We start from the raw sequence: 16,805 nt of genomic DNA, 5'->3' as shown, positions 1-16,805 counted from the left end.
ATTCAATTAGATCAACACAGTCATGCAGGAAAGTCTTATAATCGCAATGTAAGTTGGACAGTCTCTCTCGATAACTAGGTTACACATCAATATTCCTAGCGTCTCATCTGGCAGCTCCTGCAGTGTTCACAACATTATGTATCAGCTCCATTTCTGTCACAGTTGTGACTTTGCTTGCTGAGCAACCGAGTTCCCTACTCCTCTCCTCCTAATTCCTTTTGGTACTGGAGATCCCTCAAGAGGGGATTCAGTGGTTTGAGGTCTCTCTCTATGCCTCCAGCTAGTATGTGCCATACTGTCCAACGTCAAAAGGGTTAGCCAGCAGCAAGCACCTTCAGGAAAGGGCTCCACCAGAAAGATATGGGATGCATTCTAAAACCAAAGTTGACATGAGCCCTTAGCGGACAGAGGGGGGAGTGTAGGAAATTCCCTGAGGTTTCATATTTTAAATTATTTGTGCCTTCCACAGCTGGTGCAGAACAAGAATTAAGAACCATTTTAACTGTGATCTCCAGCACACAACTCACCTCTTCCCCTTAACCGCATAAAAATAGTGGAAACACATTTGGGCAATTTAAATAATCTGACACCAGTTTGCTTTAGCAAAATAGTTTAACATACAATAGATTATCTAACATTAAGCTACATATTTCAGGTGAATCAGCATGATTGTGACATGTTTTACGGCTTCCAGTCTACAGAGAGCTGTATTGTTATGTACCTGAAAAAAGACTAACACTTAAGAAGCCTTAAACCTAGGAGGGAAGCCTTAAAAAGTAAAGAAACTTATAGATTCCCTCCTGCAAGATACAGGAAGAAAAAGGCTTCAGAACACATCTGGGAAAGCATTTAATATTGACGTTCTGTTAGTGTCCATAGTGCTGTGGGCTGTCCACACACAAGGAAACAGGTTGTAAACCTTGTTTCCACACACAAGGAAACAGGTTGTAAACGCTTCAGGGAAATGGCTAAGACAAGCAACATACAAAGCAGAGGAGAGGTACACATTATGAATGCTAAAATACAAATAAAGGCCAGATATACCCGACTGTCGCTCAACCTTTCCATCAGGTATCACAGCTAAAGCGTGTCTTAAGGAGAGATCTGAAGGCAGGAAGGACAGGCTCGGCTCAAAGGGGAGGGAGCAAAGGCATGAGCAGCATGGAAGAAAATGCAGAGGTTGTGGGAGAAGCAAAGAAAAGGGCAGTCATGGATGGCATCCCTGGTGGAGCACCGGGCAATGCGATAAGAGTGGCTAGGTAGGGGCAGCAGCATTGTGGAGAGTCTCGAAGGTGAGGACAAGCAGCTTGAACTACATGCAGTGGAAAAGAGGGAACTGATTGAGAGATCTGATGTGCGCCAAGTAATGGACAAAGATGACCACAGCTACATTGTGCACAGATTTGAGGGGGACAACATTGGAGCAGAAGGCAAGAGGGGCCAGGGAAGAAGACATCACATCAATATGGGAACTGATGAGGATCCTAGATGAGGCTTAGCTGTAGGGACAGAGGAGGCCACATCATAGAAATGTAATGCAAGACCAACAGGATTTGGATCCAGCCTGAATGTGTGGGGCAATGAAGAGGGAGGACTCAAACCAGAACTGATTTAAAAGACCGCCTTGCATCCACAACCCCAGGATATCAGAGGGTATGCAATCAACTATCACCAACACCCGGTATCAAACTAGGGAACTGCTTTATCATTACTGTTCAACCTACAGGGTCCTATTGTATGTTGCTGTGACAGGGAAAAAAGTGGGCAGGGGGTGGTGGATATAGGTAGTTCTGCTTCCTGGTGCAGAACTGCCCAACAGAGAGACTGCTCAGAGCTGACTTACTGCAGCTGTGGAGTTCTTCTGAAGACCATGTACTGGCCCATCCTGCCTGCTCCTCCCAGCTAGAGAAGGTCTGATGAATCAGAGCAGTTGTAGTCATGCTAGTCAAAAGCAAAGCCTTTGTGGTTTAACTCACCTTGTCAGAGAAGAGTTGTCCAACGCTGGCTGGGCTGAAAAAAGTTTGAGGCACATATTAGCTGAGTATGGCACAACCTGTACAGATATTACTAGTTTGAGGGAACAATCTTATCCATTCTCCACCTTCCAGGGCTGGTTACACTACGATTCCCCAAGAGCAAAGCTAGTATGTTACATCCACTGCCTCATATTTAAGGCACTATGAGTTGGGCAGAAATAACACAGAAAAATATTCAGTGGTTTTCCTGTATTTCACTAATTTTCAGTTGTTTTAGGAAAATAAAATGATAGCTTCACGATTCCTATTCTGAATTGCAATGCTACTTATTAACATGTTAGTGGCTAGTTCTCTGAAAGGGCAATAGACTGTTGATACAAAAGACAGCTTAATGCAAGAGAAGCTACCTCATTCAGTAATATTAACCCCATTTATGTTATTAGTCACACTAGATTGGAATTTTAGGCTCATCACAACCGCCCTTCTGTGATCCTGTCTCTTCCAGGTAATAAAGAGGCGTCTGGAGACTTTGGGAGCATATTTGAAATCTAAATACACCACAGTCCCAGGTAAAGTAGTGACTAAACGCTGCCCCTTGTCCATGCGGCCCCAGGAGAAAGAAGGCCAATTTGGCTTTTGGTAGAGCTGCAAACTGTGAACTTTTATAGATTCTAAGGCCACAAGACATCACTGTGATCATCTAGTCTGACCTCCTGTAGAACACAGACCATAGGACTTCCCTGACTGGATTCCTGTTTGAACTAAAGCGTATTTTATAGAAAGACATCAAATCTTGATTTAAAGATTTCCAGTGATGGAGAATCCACCACAACCTTTGGTAAGTTGTTCCAATGATTAATTACCCCCACTGTTAAAAATGTACATCTTATTTCAAGTGTGAATTTGTCTAACTTCAACTTCCAGCCATTGTCTAGTAGAGTGAAGAGCCCTCTATTATCAAACTGCTGTTCCCCACGTAGGTACTTATAGACTGTAATCAAGTTGCCTCTTAACCTTCTCTTTGTTAAGCTAAAATTTAGAATTCAAAGTGGAAGAATACCAACTTGGAAAGCCATCCTGAGAGTCACAAATGGAGGAGCTAGTTACTTTTAACTTGGGTGGTTTTAGTAGCTCAACAATGTTTATTTTTAATCTAAAGAGATGGCCTTTGGCCCACCTCCAGAGCGCCCCTTTTGTATTTGCAACACACACCGCTTCCTGGTGCAGAACTGCTGAACAGAGAAGCTGCTCAGAGCTGACCTACTGCAGCTGTGGAGTTCAAGAAAGCTCTTTTGAAGCTCCCTGAAAACCTTGGAGTACAGAGTCAAGCAAGGAGTTCCCCAATTCTGCCTTACCAAGGTTTTGAGGAAGTCGCTCATCTGCTCCTCTCTCAAAGTCAGAAATGCTGAACTTCTTTTTCTTCCTACTCATGTGTAATGCAGTGATAACTGTGCCCTCAGGAACAAAGTCCGGCAGATGCATTTCCAGGCTACCAAAACAAACAAGCCAAGGTTTTAGTGCAGGCCAACATTCTAGTGTTATCATCCAGGTACGCTCAGCTCCCCAAGACTTGCCCCTGGGCTGTAGCAGCAGTAACATTCATTTCTGTTTCCTACCTTTTGGAGCAGCAGAAATGAGGAACTAAGCAAAGATGGGCTCAGCAAACACAAGAAGGTGCCACTCATAGCAGATTTCAAGGAGGAGAGCAAAAGAGATCCAAACACGTTTTCAATTAAGGATCAGATCAGACTCAACCCAGTTTCACAATTCTCCCCCCATAAGAACAAGAGACAGCAATGAACATTTATCGCTGTACGGCTTGGTAAATAGGAAGGCGTCATCAAGAAACGTCATAAAAGATGCTTGAATATAGGAGAACAGGAGAAAGATGCTTCTCTAGTCAGGGACTTGGGCCAGGAGCAGAAAGCTAGCAGGAAAGAAGATGTAAAAAAATTGCCCTATTTTACCCCTCCATGTTGGCAAGAGCCTTCTCATGTGAGAGCAAAGCTTGACTCGAACCTGCAAAGGGGCACAGAAGCTTGAAGGGAGATGTTAGAGTGGGAAAGGGAGCAAGGTGAAGCTGAGCTGGGGGAGGGGCAATGCGGTGATGGTGGAGAGGATCTCAGGGGATGGAAACACTTCAAATCCCAACACTGCTGAGGCAGCAAGATCTTCAGCAATCTTATTCCAGTACATTGCCCATCCCCACTATGTTACAGCGTGTTGGATCCGCAGAGCTCCATAGCTACAGGACAATAGAATGCTCCTTTCGGCCCTGCTGCACCCCCTTCTCAGCCCTTTGCACCTAGGCCAGTGGGACTGGAGCAGATCAGTCAGTAGGTTACTCCTCAGTGGGAACAGCAGGCTTGCCGGACATGTGTAGTTTGGCATCCCCTGAGGGAAGAAAAGTGCCTGCACCATTCAGTTGTAATTTATTAACATTTCCATGTGTTGTCCCCCCCCGCAGTGACATCTGCTGGGGAAGGTCAGAAGTGAATCTGTTTTTCACTGCTTTTGTTACAAGTTTAAGGCAAGCATTAATTATTATTATTATTAAAGGACACCTGCAAAGGAGAAAAAAATGGGCTGATGTCCTTTTTTGCTTCTTTATGACAGGAAAAAACCTGAAAGACTGGTTAGAAAAGAAGTGTCTGCTTGTTTTTCACAACTGCTCTGGAAGGCTGTAGGGCAACTGGAAAAACAGTAACAAGTGCCAAGAAAACGAAAGCTGAGCAGTGGACAGAAGGGATTTTTTAGCCAGACAACTTAAAACTTTGTTTACAACTATTTAATCTCAATGACTAGTTAATATTTTGACAAAGGAAGTCTCTTAAAGATCCAACAACTCCTTCCCTTTGGTTAAGATACAAGAGCTGACAACAGACATTGTCTGAGACTTCCAAGAACTCCACCATCAAAACCAGGGAAAGAAAAGCCTTCTCATGGTTTCTTTCTCCATCATAAAGAAAGAAAAAGGTGCACAGACCCACTTGCTCAAAAATACTCTGCAGGTCACCTTTAAGGTATTTGTCATTGCAAGAAAATTCAGATTTATAGAAAAAATGGAAACAGTCACTGGGTCATTATTTTGAGCAAAATATTCTTTACTTTGCAGTAACAATTAATGACAGCTCTGTGTAAGCTCAAAAGCTGGTCTGTCTCACCAACAGAAGTTGGTCCAATAAAAAAAAAAAAAAAAAAAATTACCTCCCCCACCATGTCTCTTTAAAAACCTTAAGTCACTCCTCCATTTTCCACTACACTGGGCATACAGTCAAGTTTACAAAAGTAGATGGAGGAACTTTGCTAAGTAGGTTCAAGACCATGACTGATTGTGGGGGGAAAACACCCTAGAAGTCACAATTTGCTTAATCAGCATAGTAAGTAATCTTCTCAGATTGCATTTAGCATCAGTGCCCAGATACAATGGTCTTGTTACTATATAGTTACAATGTCAGAAGCAATGCAGTGTCTAGCAGTTACTTATTGAAGAGTTCATTTCAGCCTGCATCCTGCAATCACAAGCCTAAATATGTTTATTTTAGGAGAATAGTTAGTAGTTCCTAGAACTGCACCTGCCCAACTCCCCTGCCAATTTTTGTGGTTTTGCAATCACATTTTCATTTTTTAAACAGTTTCTTTCCCTGTTTTGTGAATAACCCACACAAACGGGGGGAAATGAATATACAAGGGAAACAATGAAAGTGATTAAACACAAAATGCTGACAAATGAATTTTCTCCCTTATCAACCAGTTGCAGTGATCTTAGCTGTTTCCTGTAACAATAGTATGTAAAAAGTTTTCAGACAGAAGTGAAATTTGTAAGATGATTGTATCCTTTTCATTCTCAACAGGAACAGTTTTAACAGTTTGTATGATGGTTGGGTATTTTTTATTTGTTAAGAGGAGTATCTAGAGCTGAAAAAGGCATTTTTATTTATATGTAAATAATTTTTTTTGGTGAATAAATTAATGTCTAAGTTAGAAGTATAAAATTACACCTAATGTTAAGATGAGGCATCTGGATAAGCAGACAGCTAATAGTCTGAACATGTTTTGGCCTCATACCAGCTAACCAAGGAGAAAACACAAACAAAACAATAAAAAGAGGTGGTTTAGGTCTCCTGATTCTCTTTCAAGTAGTCATCTGCATTTAAAACCTTCATCTACCACATGCCATTGCCGGGCACGAGGTGGTCTTTTAGAACTCCCTGCCCTTTGCAGGATGAGCACCTCCTGAGCCAATCTGGCCCAAAGTGAAAATGCAACTTGCAAGGAGATTTTTTTTTTTTTTTTTTTGGCCAGTCTATGTGAAACCTTCATGATCACTACTGACATGTTCTAGGCAAATTCCCAGACACAAACCAACTAAGTAATAAGGAAATGAAAAAATAAAGCATGTCAATAAGTTATACTGTACTGGGATGGGACAGCCCCTTTTCTCCCATATCTTTTCTACCTTTATTCTAAAGAATCACATCTCCAGGGATTTAAGGCTAATGTATTAAAGACATTTACACCAATATTTTTGAAGCGTTTGTGCAGTACATTGAAACTCTGGCCATTTAAATCAGATCAGGTCAAGAAACCCCAGTTCCCCCACCACCACCACCACCACTAACAGAAGCAGGAACTCTGTCCATACTTAACAAGTTGACAGGAAACTACTTACCCACTGGAAATTCTCTCAGATGGAGGCTGTGATCCAGGCTCTTCAGGTTCTTTGGTCTCACTCATTTTAGGAACCAGAGGGGAAACTTGTGGCTCTGTCAACAGAGAGTACTTCGTTTCCACAAATTAAACTAGTAAGGAAGTTAATATGGCAGTGCAATGACGGGTACCCCAATGCTTCGTCAGGTTAACTTCTTCCTATTTCTAAACTAGGATGAAATATTTATTCACTGCCTAGGATGCCACAGTGGAGGCAAGATAGTAGATGCCAATCGGTTCTCCCCAAGTGAGACCTGCATACTCCATGGCAAGCTCACAATTAATTTTGCAGCAAGGCTTTCTACTGGCTAGGTTTCATTAGGATTAGCAGTGTTAAAAAAACAAAAACATGCAGGCAGCAGCTGACAACCCATATTCTAGTGCACCTGATCCAAAGTTGACAGTAGTGGAAAATTTGTAGGGCTGTCGATTAATTGCAGTTAACTCATGCGATTAAAAAATTAATCACAGTTAAACAATAGAATACCAATTGAAATTTATTACATATTTTGGATGTTTTTCTACATTTTCAAATATTTGATTTCAATTTCCAACACAGAATACAAAGTGTACAGTGCTCACTTTATACTATTATTTTTATTACTAATATTTCCACTGTAAAAATGATAAACAAATAGTATTTTTCAATTCACCTAATACAAGTACTGAAGTGAAGTGCAACTTACAAATGTAGATTTTTTTGTGTTACATAACTGCACTCAAAAACAAAACAATGTAAAACTTTAGAGCCTACAAGTCCACTCAGTCCTGCTTCTTGTTCAGCCAATCGCTAAGACAAACAAGTTTGTTTACATTTACAGGAGATAATGCTGCCCGCTTCTTATTTACACCGTCACCTGAAAATGAGAACAGGTGTTCACATGGCACACTTGTAGCCGACATTGCTAGGTATTTACATGCCAGGTATGTTAAACATTCGTATGCCCCTTCATGCATCAGCCACCATTCCAGAGGACATGCTTGCGTGCTGATGACGCTCGTTAAAAAAATAATGCGTTAATTAAATTTGGACTGAACTCCTTGGGGGAGAATTGTATGTCTCCTGCTCAGTTTTACCTGCATTCCGCCATATATTTCGTATTATGGCAGTCTCAGATGACGACACAGCACACGTTGTTCGATTTAAGAACACTTTCACTGCAGATTTGACAAAATGCAAAGAAGGTACCAATGTAAGATTTCTGATAGATACAGCACTCAATCCAAGGTTTAAGAATCTGAAGTGCCTTCCAAAATCTGAGAGGGACGAGGTGTGGAGCATGTTTTCAGAAGTCTTAAAAGAGCACAGTCCGATGAGAAAACTACAGAACCCGAACCACCAAAAAAGAAAATCAACCATCTGCTGGTGGCATCTGACTCAGATGATGAAAATGAACATGCATCAGTCCGCACTGCTTTGGATAGTTATCACGCAGAACCCATCATCAGCATGGAACCATGTTCTCTGGAATGGTGGGCAAAGCATGAAGGGACATATGAATCTTTAGCACATCAGACCCGTAAATACTTTGCAACACCGGCTACAAGAGTGCCATGCAAACACCTGTTCTCACTTTCAGGTGACGTAAACAAGAAGCAGGCAGCATTATCTCCTGTAAATGAAAACAAACTTGTTTGTCTGAGTGATTGGCTGAACAAGAAGAAAGATTGAGTTAACTTGTAGGCTCCAAAGTTTTACATTGTTTTATTTTTGAGTGCAGTTTTTTTGTGTACATAATTCTACGTTTGTAAGTTCAACTTTCATAATAAAGAGATTGCACTACAGTACTTGTATTAGGTGAATTGAAAAATACTGTTTCTTTTGTTTCTTTTTTACAGTGCAAATTTTTGTAATAAAAATACAAAGTGAGTACTGTACACTTTGTATTTTGTGTTGTAATTGAAATCAATATATTTGAAAATGTAGAAAACATCCCAAAATATTTAAATAAATGGTATACTATTATTGTTTAATTGGGTGATTCATCACGATTAATTATGTTAATTGCTTGACAGCCTTAATTTTTTTTAGAAAATTCTAGTGTAGCCGTAAAGGCTAAGGCAACACTTCTATGCGTGTCCAGCGGTTCTAATACTAGAAGATAGAGTGGCAGAAATTCTCTGCCATGTTTGCAAAGGCGAAACATACACTATCTTGAAAGTGAACACTTCTTGCATGACACTTTCAGCTGCAATACACTGATACCTACCTTTTTGTATAAGGGAATCACAAAATGGTCTGAATTCCTCCTCTGCACAACAGAGTAATCAAAGATTACAAACCAACTCCCACTCCCCAGATCCTTTAAAGAATTGTTTCACTGCTGTCTGCCTTCCTGGAGAAGGATTTTCCACTTACGGGTCTGGATGATTCTTCTGAGCACCACCCTTGGCGTATCATTATCAAGATCAGGGAGAATAGTTGGTGTCTTCTTTGGCAGGGAGGTTTTGTCAGAAATGCTTTGCCTCCTTGGATCAGATAAGTGCTAGAGGAGAAATCAAAGACGGCCAATTCAAGCTCTCATTTTCACCAACAAACCTGAACCTTAGAAGCAAAAGTGTTAAGGACATATCTTCTGGTGAAAGTTAATCTAGGTCAGTGGTCTCCAAAGTGGGGTGCGCACAAGAGGATCCTTGGGGGTGCACAGCAGGAGGAGCATTTTTTTTTTTTTTTTGCTTCGTCAGTTCGGGCGGGAGTCCGAGCGGCTTTTTTTATTTATTTTTTTTGCTTTGCTTCGGGAAAAATGGTAGGCCCGGCGCAGCCGGGGCTGCATGCTCAAAAATTTTTTACTGATAGGGTGCGCGATCAAAAAAGTTTGGAGACCACTGATCTAGGTAAAGCCTCCAACCACAGTTGTATGGAGTATTTTCCTCAGATCAGAGATCCTAGAATCTATCTCTTTGGTTCCCAAAAAATACTGTCCTCCATTTGCTCTTTAGCAGCATTTGCATTTCACTTTAGGACTGAAGACAGTCCATCATCATGGTAAATCACTTAAGAGACATAAACAGACATTATGCACGGCTCTAATTATGAATGGGCGTCCCCGTTTCATGAGCCACCTCCCCCCCCATCCCCATCCCCCAAAAAGCCATATCTGAAAAATAAAAAAGCACAACCAAGCTGAACAGCTAAATGAGACCAAAAATGTTGCTCTCCGATCCACATGATGGATTCAAGTATTTTGTTCTCCTTAGCTGTGTGAAATTGGGAAGATCCAGGCACGTAGAACTTACTTTTTTTTGTTGAGTTCCTGCCTCTCCAGCATTTACTAGTTAATAATTTACAAAAACCATTGTTTCCTTCTGCTCTCCCATTTGTATGCAGTACTCAGCTGTTGTCTCTTGCCTTTGACACTGTAAACTGTTCAGGGCAGGGATCATCTCTTTACGTTTGTACAGGGCCTACCACAGTGGGACCCTGATTTCAATGTGCTAGCACAGTGGAAATCACATTATTAATAAGAAGGGCAGAATATTTGAGAGCAGATCTGCAGAGCAGAGACTGAAGAACTCTGCTCTAACCAAAGAAAGTGATGCAGCAGCAGCAGCATTATCAAGTAGTTGAGTTTTTATTGCTGGAAAAAGAGTATTGCACAATCAGAACTGTGCTTCTATCAGATAATGTATCTTGGAAAGAGAAAAACTGCTTAGCTGGTGTGACTGATCAGTCTCCTACTGAAAAAAACAGAAGAGAGCTGAAAACCCTGTTTCAAATCACCTGTACTCATTTAAACCATTTAACAGCTTGTATTAAAAACCAGACAGTCCACCACCTGGATGCTGCCTCAGGCAGGCAAACAGACTGATGTCTTACAGCTCCAGTGTGTGAACTCAGCTCCATTGCACAGCTTCTAAGGCTACAAGGGAGCATTATGATCACCTAGTCTGACCTCCTGTTTAACACAGGCATAGAACTTCCCAGAATTAATTCCTGCTTGAACTAGAGCAGATCCCGTAGAAAGAGATCAAATCTTAATTTAAAAAGTTTCCAATAGTGGAGAATCCACCACTATCCTTGGTAAGTTGTTCCAATAATTAATTACCCTCACAGTTAAAAATCTGCACTTTATTTCAAGTCTGAATTTGTCTAACTTCTTCCAGACATTGTCTCTTGTTATATCTTTGTCTGGGAAACTGAAGATTACTTTATCACCACATTTTTGATTTCTATGTAGGTACTTATAGGTTCAGAGTCCAGACAATCCAAGGTGATATCAAAACATCAGAGGCGCAAATGGTACCTTTCTCCCCACGGAGTGCCAGACCCTCTCTTTCATTTTATGGCGCAGGGCCATGGAGGGAGATGCTGCCCTGGAGTCCTGACTGACTCTGGTAGAGCTCCTGGTCCTGGGGGAAGCCCTGGTGTCAGGCATGCTGCAAAAACACAAAGCCAAGCACACTCTGTTCAGTTACAGGGTGGGGACAGACCCACAACGGGGTATCATGGAAGCGCTGCCCCAAAGGGGCTCGGGGGGAGACTGATGCTGGCTCTACAAGCTGCAATAGACAAGGGGAGTAAAAAGCTGGACAGAGCCTTACACAGCAGGGGGGTCTTTGTCACCGGGCCCAGGTGCCCCCTCAGAACGCCTCCTCCCACCCCCATGGCTGGGTTTGGAGGCGGAGCTCCCCTCGTAAGCACTAGTGGTCCCCTCCGCCCTCCCACCCAGCTGAGCCTGGGGACAGAGCCCCCCTCGTGGGCACTAGTGATTCCCTCAGAGCCCCCACGTCGGGGCAAGTAGTCCCCTCCGACCACCCCCCCCCGGGGCCACTGGTGGTCCCCTCCAGCCGCCCTCCCCCCGGGGCCACTGGTGGTCCCCTCCGAACACCCACACCCCCCCGGGGCCACTGGTGGTCCCCTCCGAACACACCCCCCCCCCCCCCCGGGGCCACTGGTGGTCCCCTCCGAACACACCCCCCCCCCCCGGGGCCACTGGTGGTCCCCTCCGAACACACCCACACCCCCCCCCCGGGGCCACTGGTGGTCCCCTCCGAACACACCCACACACCCCCCCCGGGGCCACTGGTGGTCCCCTCCGAACACACCCACACCCCCCCCCCGGGGCCACTGGTGGTCCCCTCCGAACACACCCACACCCCCCCCCCGGGGCCACTGGTGGTCCCCTCCGAACACACCCACACCCCCCCCCGGGGCCACTGGTGGTCCCCTCCGAACACCCCCCCCCCCCGGGGCCACTGGTGGTCCCCTCCGAACACCCCCCCCCCCGGGGCCACTGGTGGTCCCCTCCGAACACCCCCCCCCCCGGGGCCACTGGTGGTCCCCTCCGAACACACCCCCCCCCCCCGGGGCCACTGGTGGTCCCCTCCGAACACCCCCCCCCCCGGGGCCACTGGTGGTCCCCTCCGGACACCCCGCATGGTTGGCCCCACCTCCCTGGGGATGGCGGCCCCGATACCTACTTGCCGGGTTCCTCACACCCCAAGGGGAGGTGCAAAGCTCTAAGTTCGGTTCCGTCCGCGCGAGCCCAGCCCTGCCCAACGGCACCGGACAGCTCTCCCTCCCGCCTACCGATTCAAGGGAAACCTCGCGAGAACTCCCGACCAGGCCCACCGCGCGGTGCCTGCTGGGCGTGGTAGTTCCTGCCGCCACGCGGTGCATGCTGGGAGTGGTAGTTCTAGCCCTGCAGTAGGGCAGGCTCTCTCTAGCTTTTAGCCTGCCCTCCCGCCACAATGTCACTGGGGAGATGGGTGCAAGCTGCTTCCAGCATGGACACCTGCCACCTCCAAGCTGAGTGATTAGGCAGAGCAGTGGAATCACCCACCTGCTTTGGGGGAACCCAGCCTTCTTTGGCCTAGCCTCTCCTGCTGTTCGCGTCCGTAGTTTGGATCTCTCCATTTGTGTTTGGGGGACCCACAATAGCACCACTCAGGGCCAGCTTTAGGCCGATTCCCCCGAATCCGGCCCCGCGCCCGCACCTAAGAGGGCCCCACGCCCTACAGAAGAGCGCCTAATTTAGGCGCCTTTTTAATTTGTACTCATCCGGCAGCGGTCCAGGTCTTCGGCGGCACTTCGGCAGCGGGTCCTTCAGTGCCGTGGAAGACCCGGAGCGAGTGAAGGACCTGCTGCCGAAGTGCCGCTGAAGACCCGGACCACCGCCAGGTATTCGAATCGGGCCCCGCACTTCCTAAAGCCGTCCCTGGCACCACTACTGAAAGTGCTGACATCTCAGGGGCTCTGAGCCCTACTTCTGCACTTTACACCTGTCTACACTGACTTTCAGACTGTCCCCACATGGATCTCCTATGTCAGTAAGTTTGCATGGGTGGCACTTAGAAAACAAATTTGTTTTCTTGTAAATAGAATATATTTGATCTGGGAGAGACAATCACACTCATGCCATTTTTACAAGTTCACTTTGAAGAATAGAAACAAAAGGTATGGGAAATCATTGAGGAAGAGGGAGGGAAGTTAATCCACAGGGGTCACCATACATCCCAGTCCAGGCATTTTATGTTAGGACATGGGGATCATCCTAGGTCCAGAGTTTCTCAAAGTTTTTGGAAGCTGAGCCTTATTTAAAAAAATTAAACCGACTCCTTTGTACTCCTCCTCTGGAACTCCACCGTGTGTTGTTAAAGGTCTACACAGTTTAAGGTATATATCTTCCCCACCTAGTCCTTCATTTGCTCCACTTTAGATAATGCCAGTGTGAATCTTCATAATATGACATTTCCTGTCTTTTGTAACATGCTTTATATAACAGTGAAATAAAGCAGTGCAATTGTTTAAAAAAGAGACATTTAAAGCACATTCCTTGGCATCTGAGTTAGAACTCTTTGAACTGAATCAACCCCTCAGACACCTTCACTGCTTCCTCACTCACTTCAATATTCATTACACAATTGGCCATTTTGTTTATTACAATGTCTTATGGACTTGCCCCTGCCAGCCTTATGGAATGTGTCTGTCTTTGTCCTCCTCAGTCCAGCACCATTCTCCTCTCCTTCCTTTTACATAGTATAACAATGGATGTTCTTCAGCTTTTTTTGCAATTTCTCATGTGTAGACTAATATCCCTCCCTCTGTTCCCATTGATTTTCCCATACTTTTTGGCTCTACTTTTCAAAGTTTACTTGTAAAAATGGCATGAGATTTATTCTCTCTCCGGGATAAAACATATTCAATTTATAAGAAAATAGATTTTTTTTTCTAACGGCCACCCAGACAAACTTACTCTGAGGTCATGAAGTCAAGGAAGTTTATTTGTGGCTTGTGCATCATCATTGCACAGTAAATATTCTGCTGGCCAAATTCTGCATTAATGACAGCTATCTAATCCCACGGTATTAAAATTCTGCCTGCAGTTATACCTTATACTACTATGCTTGCAAACTGGGCACAGGTTGTCTTGCAATGATGTTATTTAATATTCTTGTTCACAAAGTGTGAGCCACAAAAGAGTGCAACTCTTTTCCATAGTTGTGCAAGCTCTGCAAGGTTCACTTACGTTACTAAAGTAAGCAGATGTAACTCAGCAAACAGAGCACAGGTCTGTTTAGAAACGACAGAACGGGAATAATGGGTGCAAATGATAAAGAACTATTTTGAAGAGCACAGGCTTGTCTGCATTTTCCTATGCTTTATGCTGAGACTATGAAACACTTAGTAGTTTGTTTGTATAACTTCTGTGTTGCTTTGTCAGAGATATATTCCACTTGCCAACAGATCCAAGAAGCATGGTACTTCCAGAGAAACGTAGTTCTGTTTGGGCAAGGTGCACTTTCTGGGAAACAATTTTATACATGCAGCAAAGAGTCCTGTGGCACCTTATAGACTAACAGACGTATTGGAGCATGAGCTTTCGTGGGTGAATACCCACTTCGACATGCATCCAACGAAGTGGGTATTCACCCATGAAAGCTCATGCTCCAATACGTCTGTTAGTCTATAAGGTGCCACAGGATTCTTTGCTGCTTTTACACTGGAGGGGGGGGGGAATCGATCCAAGATACGCAACTTCAGCTATGCGAAGTATCTTGGATCGAATTACCTAGGGTCCAGACGGCGCGGGATCGATGGCCGCGGCTCCCCCGTCGACTGCGCTACCGCCGCTCGCTCTGGTGGAGTTCCGGAGTCGACGGTGAGCGCGTTCGGGGATCGATATATCGCGTCTTAACGAGATGCGATATATCGATCCCGGATAAATCGATTGCTACCCGCCGATACGGCGGGTAGTGAAGACGTACCCTAACACAGCTACCCCTCTGAATCTTATACATGGGTGTGGTGGGAGGCATAGATCTAGGGTTACCATATTTAACAAATAAAAAAAGAGGACCCTCCACGGGGCCCTGGCGCCACCCATTTCCCACCCCCAGCCCCGCCCCAACTCCGCCCCTTCCCCGCCCTAACTCCGCCCCCTCCTCCCTCCCACTCCCAGCCACGCGAAAAGGGCTGCCCGAGCGTTACTGGCTTCACGGTTTGCCGGGCAGCCCCCAGACCCTGCGCCCCCGGCCGGCGCTTCCCCAGCGCAGCTGGAGCCCGGGAGGGGAAGCGCCCAGCCGGGGGCGCAGGGTCTGGAGGCTGCCCGGCAAACCGTGAAGCTGGTAGCGCTCGGGCTTCAGGCAGTCCCCATGCCTCCGGACCCTGCGCCCCCGGCCGGGCACTTCCCCTCCCGGGCTCCGGCGGCGCAGGGTCCGGAGGCATGGGGGCTGCCCGAAGCCCGTAGCGCTCGGCTCTTAAACAGAGCCAAAGAGTCAGGGGAGGAGCAGAGCCGCCGCGGCCGGAGGCTCTGCTCCTCCCCTGACTCTTCGGCTCTGTTTAAGAGCCGAGCGCTACGGGCTTCGGGCAGCCCCCATGCCTCCGGACCCTGCGCCGCCGGAGCCCGGGAGGGGAAGTGCCTGGCCGGCGGCTGGGGTCCGGAGGCACGGGGGCTGCCTGAAGCCCATAGCGCTCGGGCAGCTCGGCTCTTAAACAGAGCCGAAGAGTCAGGGGAGGAGCAGAGCAGCCGCGGGAGGGGAAGTGCCCGGCCGGCATTTTCCCGGACATGTTCGGCTTTTTAGCAATCCCCCCCGGACGGGGGTTTGATTGCCGAAAAGCCAGACATGTCCGGGAAAAACCGGACGTATGGTAACCCTAATAGATCTGAACGGACAAGGTATATTGTGGGACTGGGTTGCCCACTGTCTTTATCCCTGTTGAGCTCTGGGGAATGCTGCCCCATCCCTGGGAGCAGGATGCTTGGCGGAAGGTGAGGGGGTTTATAGTGCTACCGTGAGCTAGATTGTCTGGGGCATGAAGAACAGGTGCATTGTGGGTTGTGTAGTTCAGCTGTCTGCCTAGCTCCCGCCCAGGAAGGGTCAGAGCTGCAGTGCATTGTGGGTTTTTGTACATACAGACTAACACGGCTACCCCCTGATACTTGAGTGCATTGTGGGTTATGAACAGAAGTCCTTCGATGCAGTACAGCAGGTACAAGTTGCATAGAAGTCTGGTGTGTTGTGAGTGCCGTACGTCCAATTTGTTCTGGAATGTTTACGTCCCAGGAATCATCTATCCTATCACTGCAGTATCTGAGTGGCTCACAACGTTTATTTAGCATTCACAGCGGGTGCAACATCATCTCCGTTTTACCAATGGGAAACTGAGGCACAGAGAGCTTGGCTGGCATGGCGTCACACAGGGACTCTCAGCAAAGCAGGGACCTGAACTCAGGGCTCCTAAATTCCAGGCTGGTGCCCCAACCACTGGGCCTGCCTTTCTCTCCAGCACATATGCCCCCGCGACACCAGCATTTATCTCCTGTACTTCCACAGGTCTCACCTCAGCGGGCGCGACACGGGATGGCCGCAGTGCACTGTGGGGCAGGGAGTTTCTGGTCTGTGGGGGCCCGGGGCATTGTGGATCGGGCAGTCCCGGCCGGACCCCTCACGCTGGACCGTGGGGCGGGCAGTTCGGCGCAATCCAGGCGCGCTGCATTGTGGGGCGGGCAGTCCTGAATTGTGGGGTGGGTAGGCTCGGCGCGGTGCACTGTGGAGCGAGCAGGCTCGGCGCGGTGCATTGTGGGGCGGGCAATCCGGCGCAGTCCCGGCGCACTGCATTGTGGGGCGGGCAGTCCGGCGCAGGCTCAGCGCGGTGCACTGTGGGGCGGGCAGTCC

General features: G+C 46.7%; 1 protein-coding gene across 1 annotated transcript in view; it reads right to left on the bottom strand.

Annotated features, from left to right (window-relative positions):
* The window catches only part of CENPT (centromere protein T), a 33,036-nt gene extending 20,820 nt beyond the window's left edge, over positions 1-12,216 (bottom strand). Inside the window, exons 1-6 of the mRNA XM_065416673.1 lie at positions 12,108-12,216; positions 10,931-11,063; positions 9,046-9,172; positions 6,649-6,742; positions 3,332-3,465; positions 1,977-2,010 (exon numbers count right to left, since the gene is read on the bottom strand). Of these exons, the coding sequence (XP_065272745.1) occupies positions 1,977-2,010; positions 3,332-3,465; positions 6,649-6,742; positions 9,046-9,172; positions 10,931-11,062 (521 nt within the window). The 5' untranslated portion in view covers position 11,063; positions 12,108-12,216. The remainder of the gene's footprint in view (positions 1-1,976; positions 2,011-3,331; positions 3,466-6,648; positions 6,743-9,045; positions 9,173-10,930; positions 11,064-12,107) is intronic.
* Between the last annotated feature and the right edge of the window lie 4,589 nt (positions 12,217-16,805).

The sequence above is a fragment of the Emys orbicularis genome, chromosome 14 (assembly GCF_028017835.1).
Source record: "Emys orbicularis isolate rEmyOrb1 chromosome 14, rEmyOrb1.hap1, whole genome shotgun sequence".
NCBI lineage: Eukaryota > Metazoa > Chordata > Testudines > Emydidae > Emys > Emys orbicularis.
Note: the sequence above shows the minus strand (reverse complement) of the source record. Positions and strands in the feature narration are given on the sequence as shown.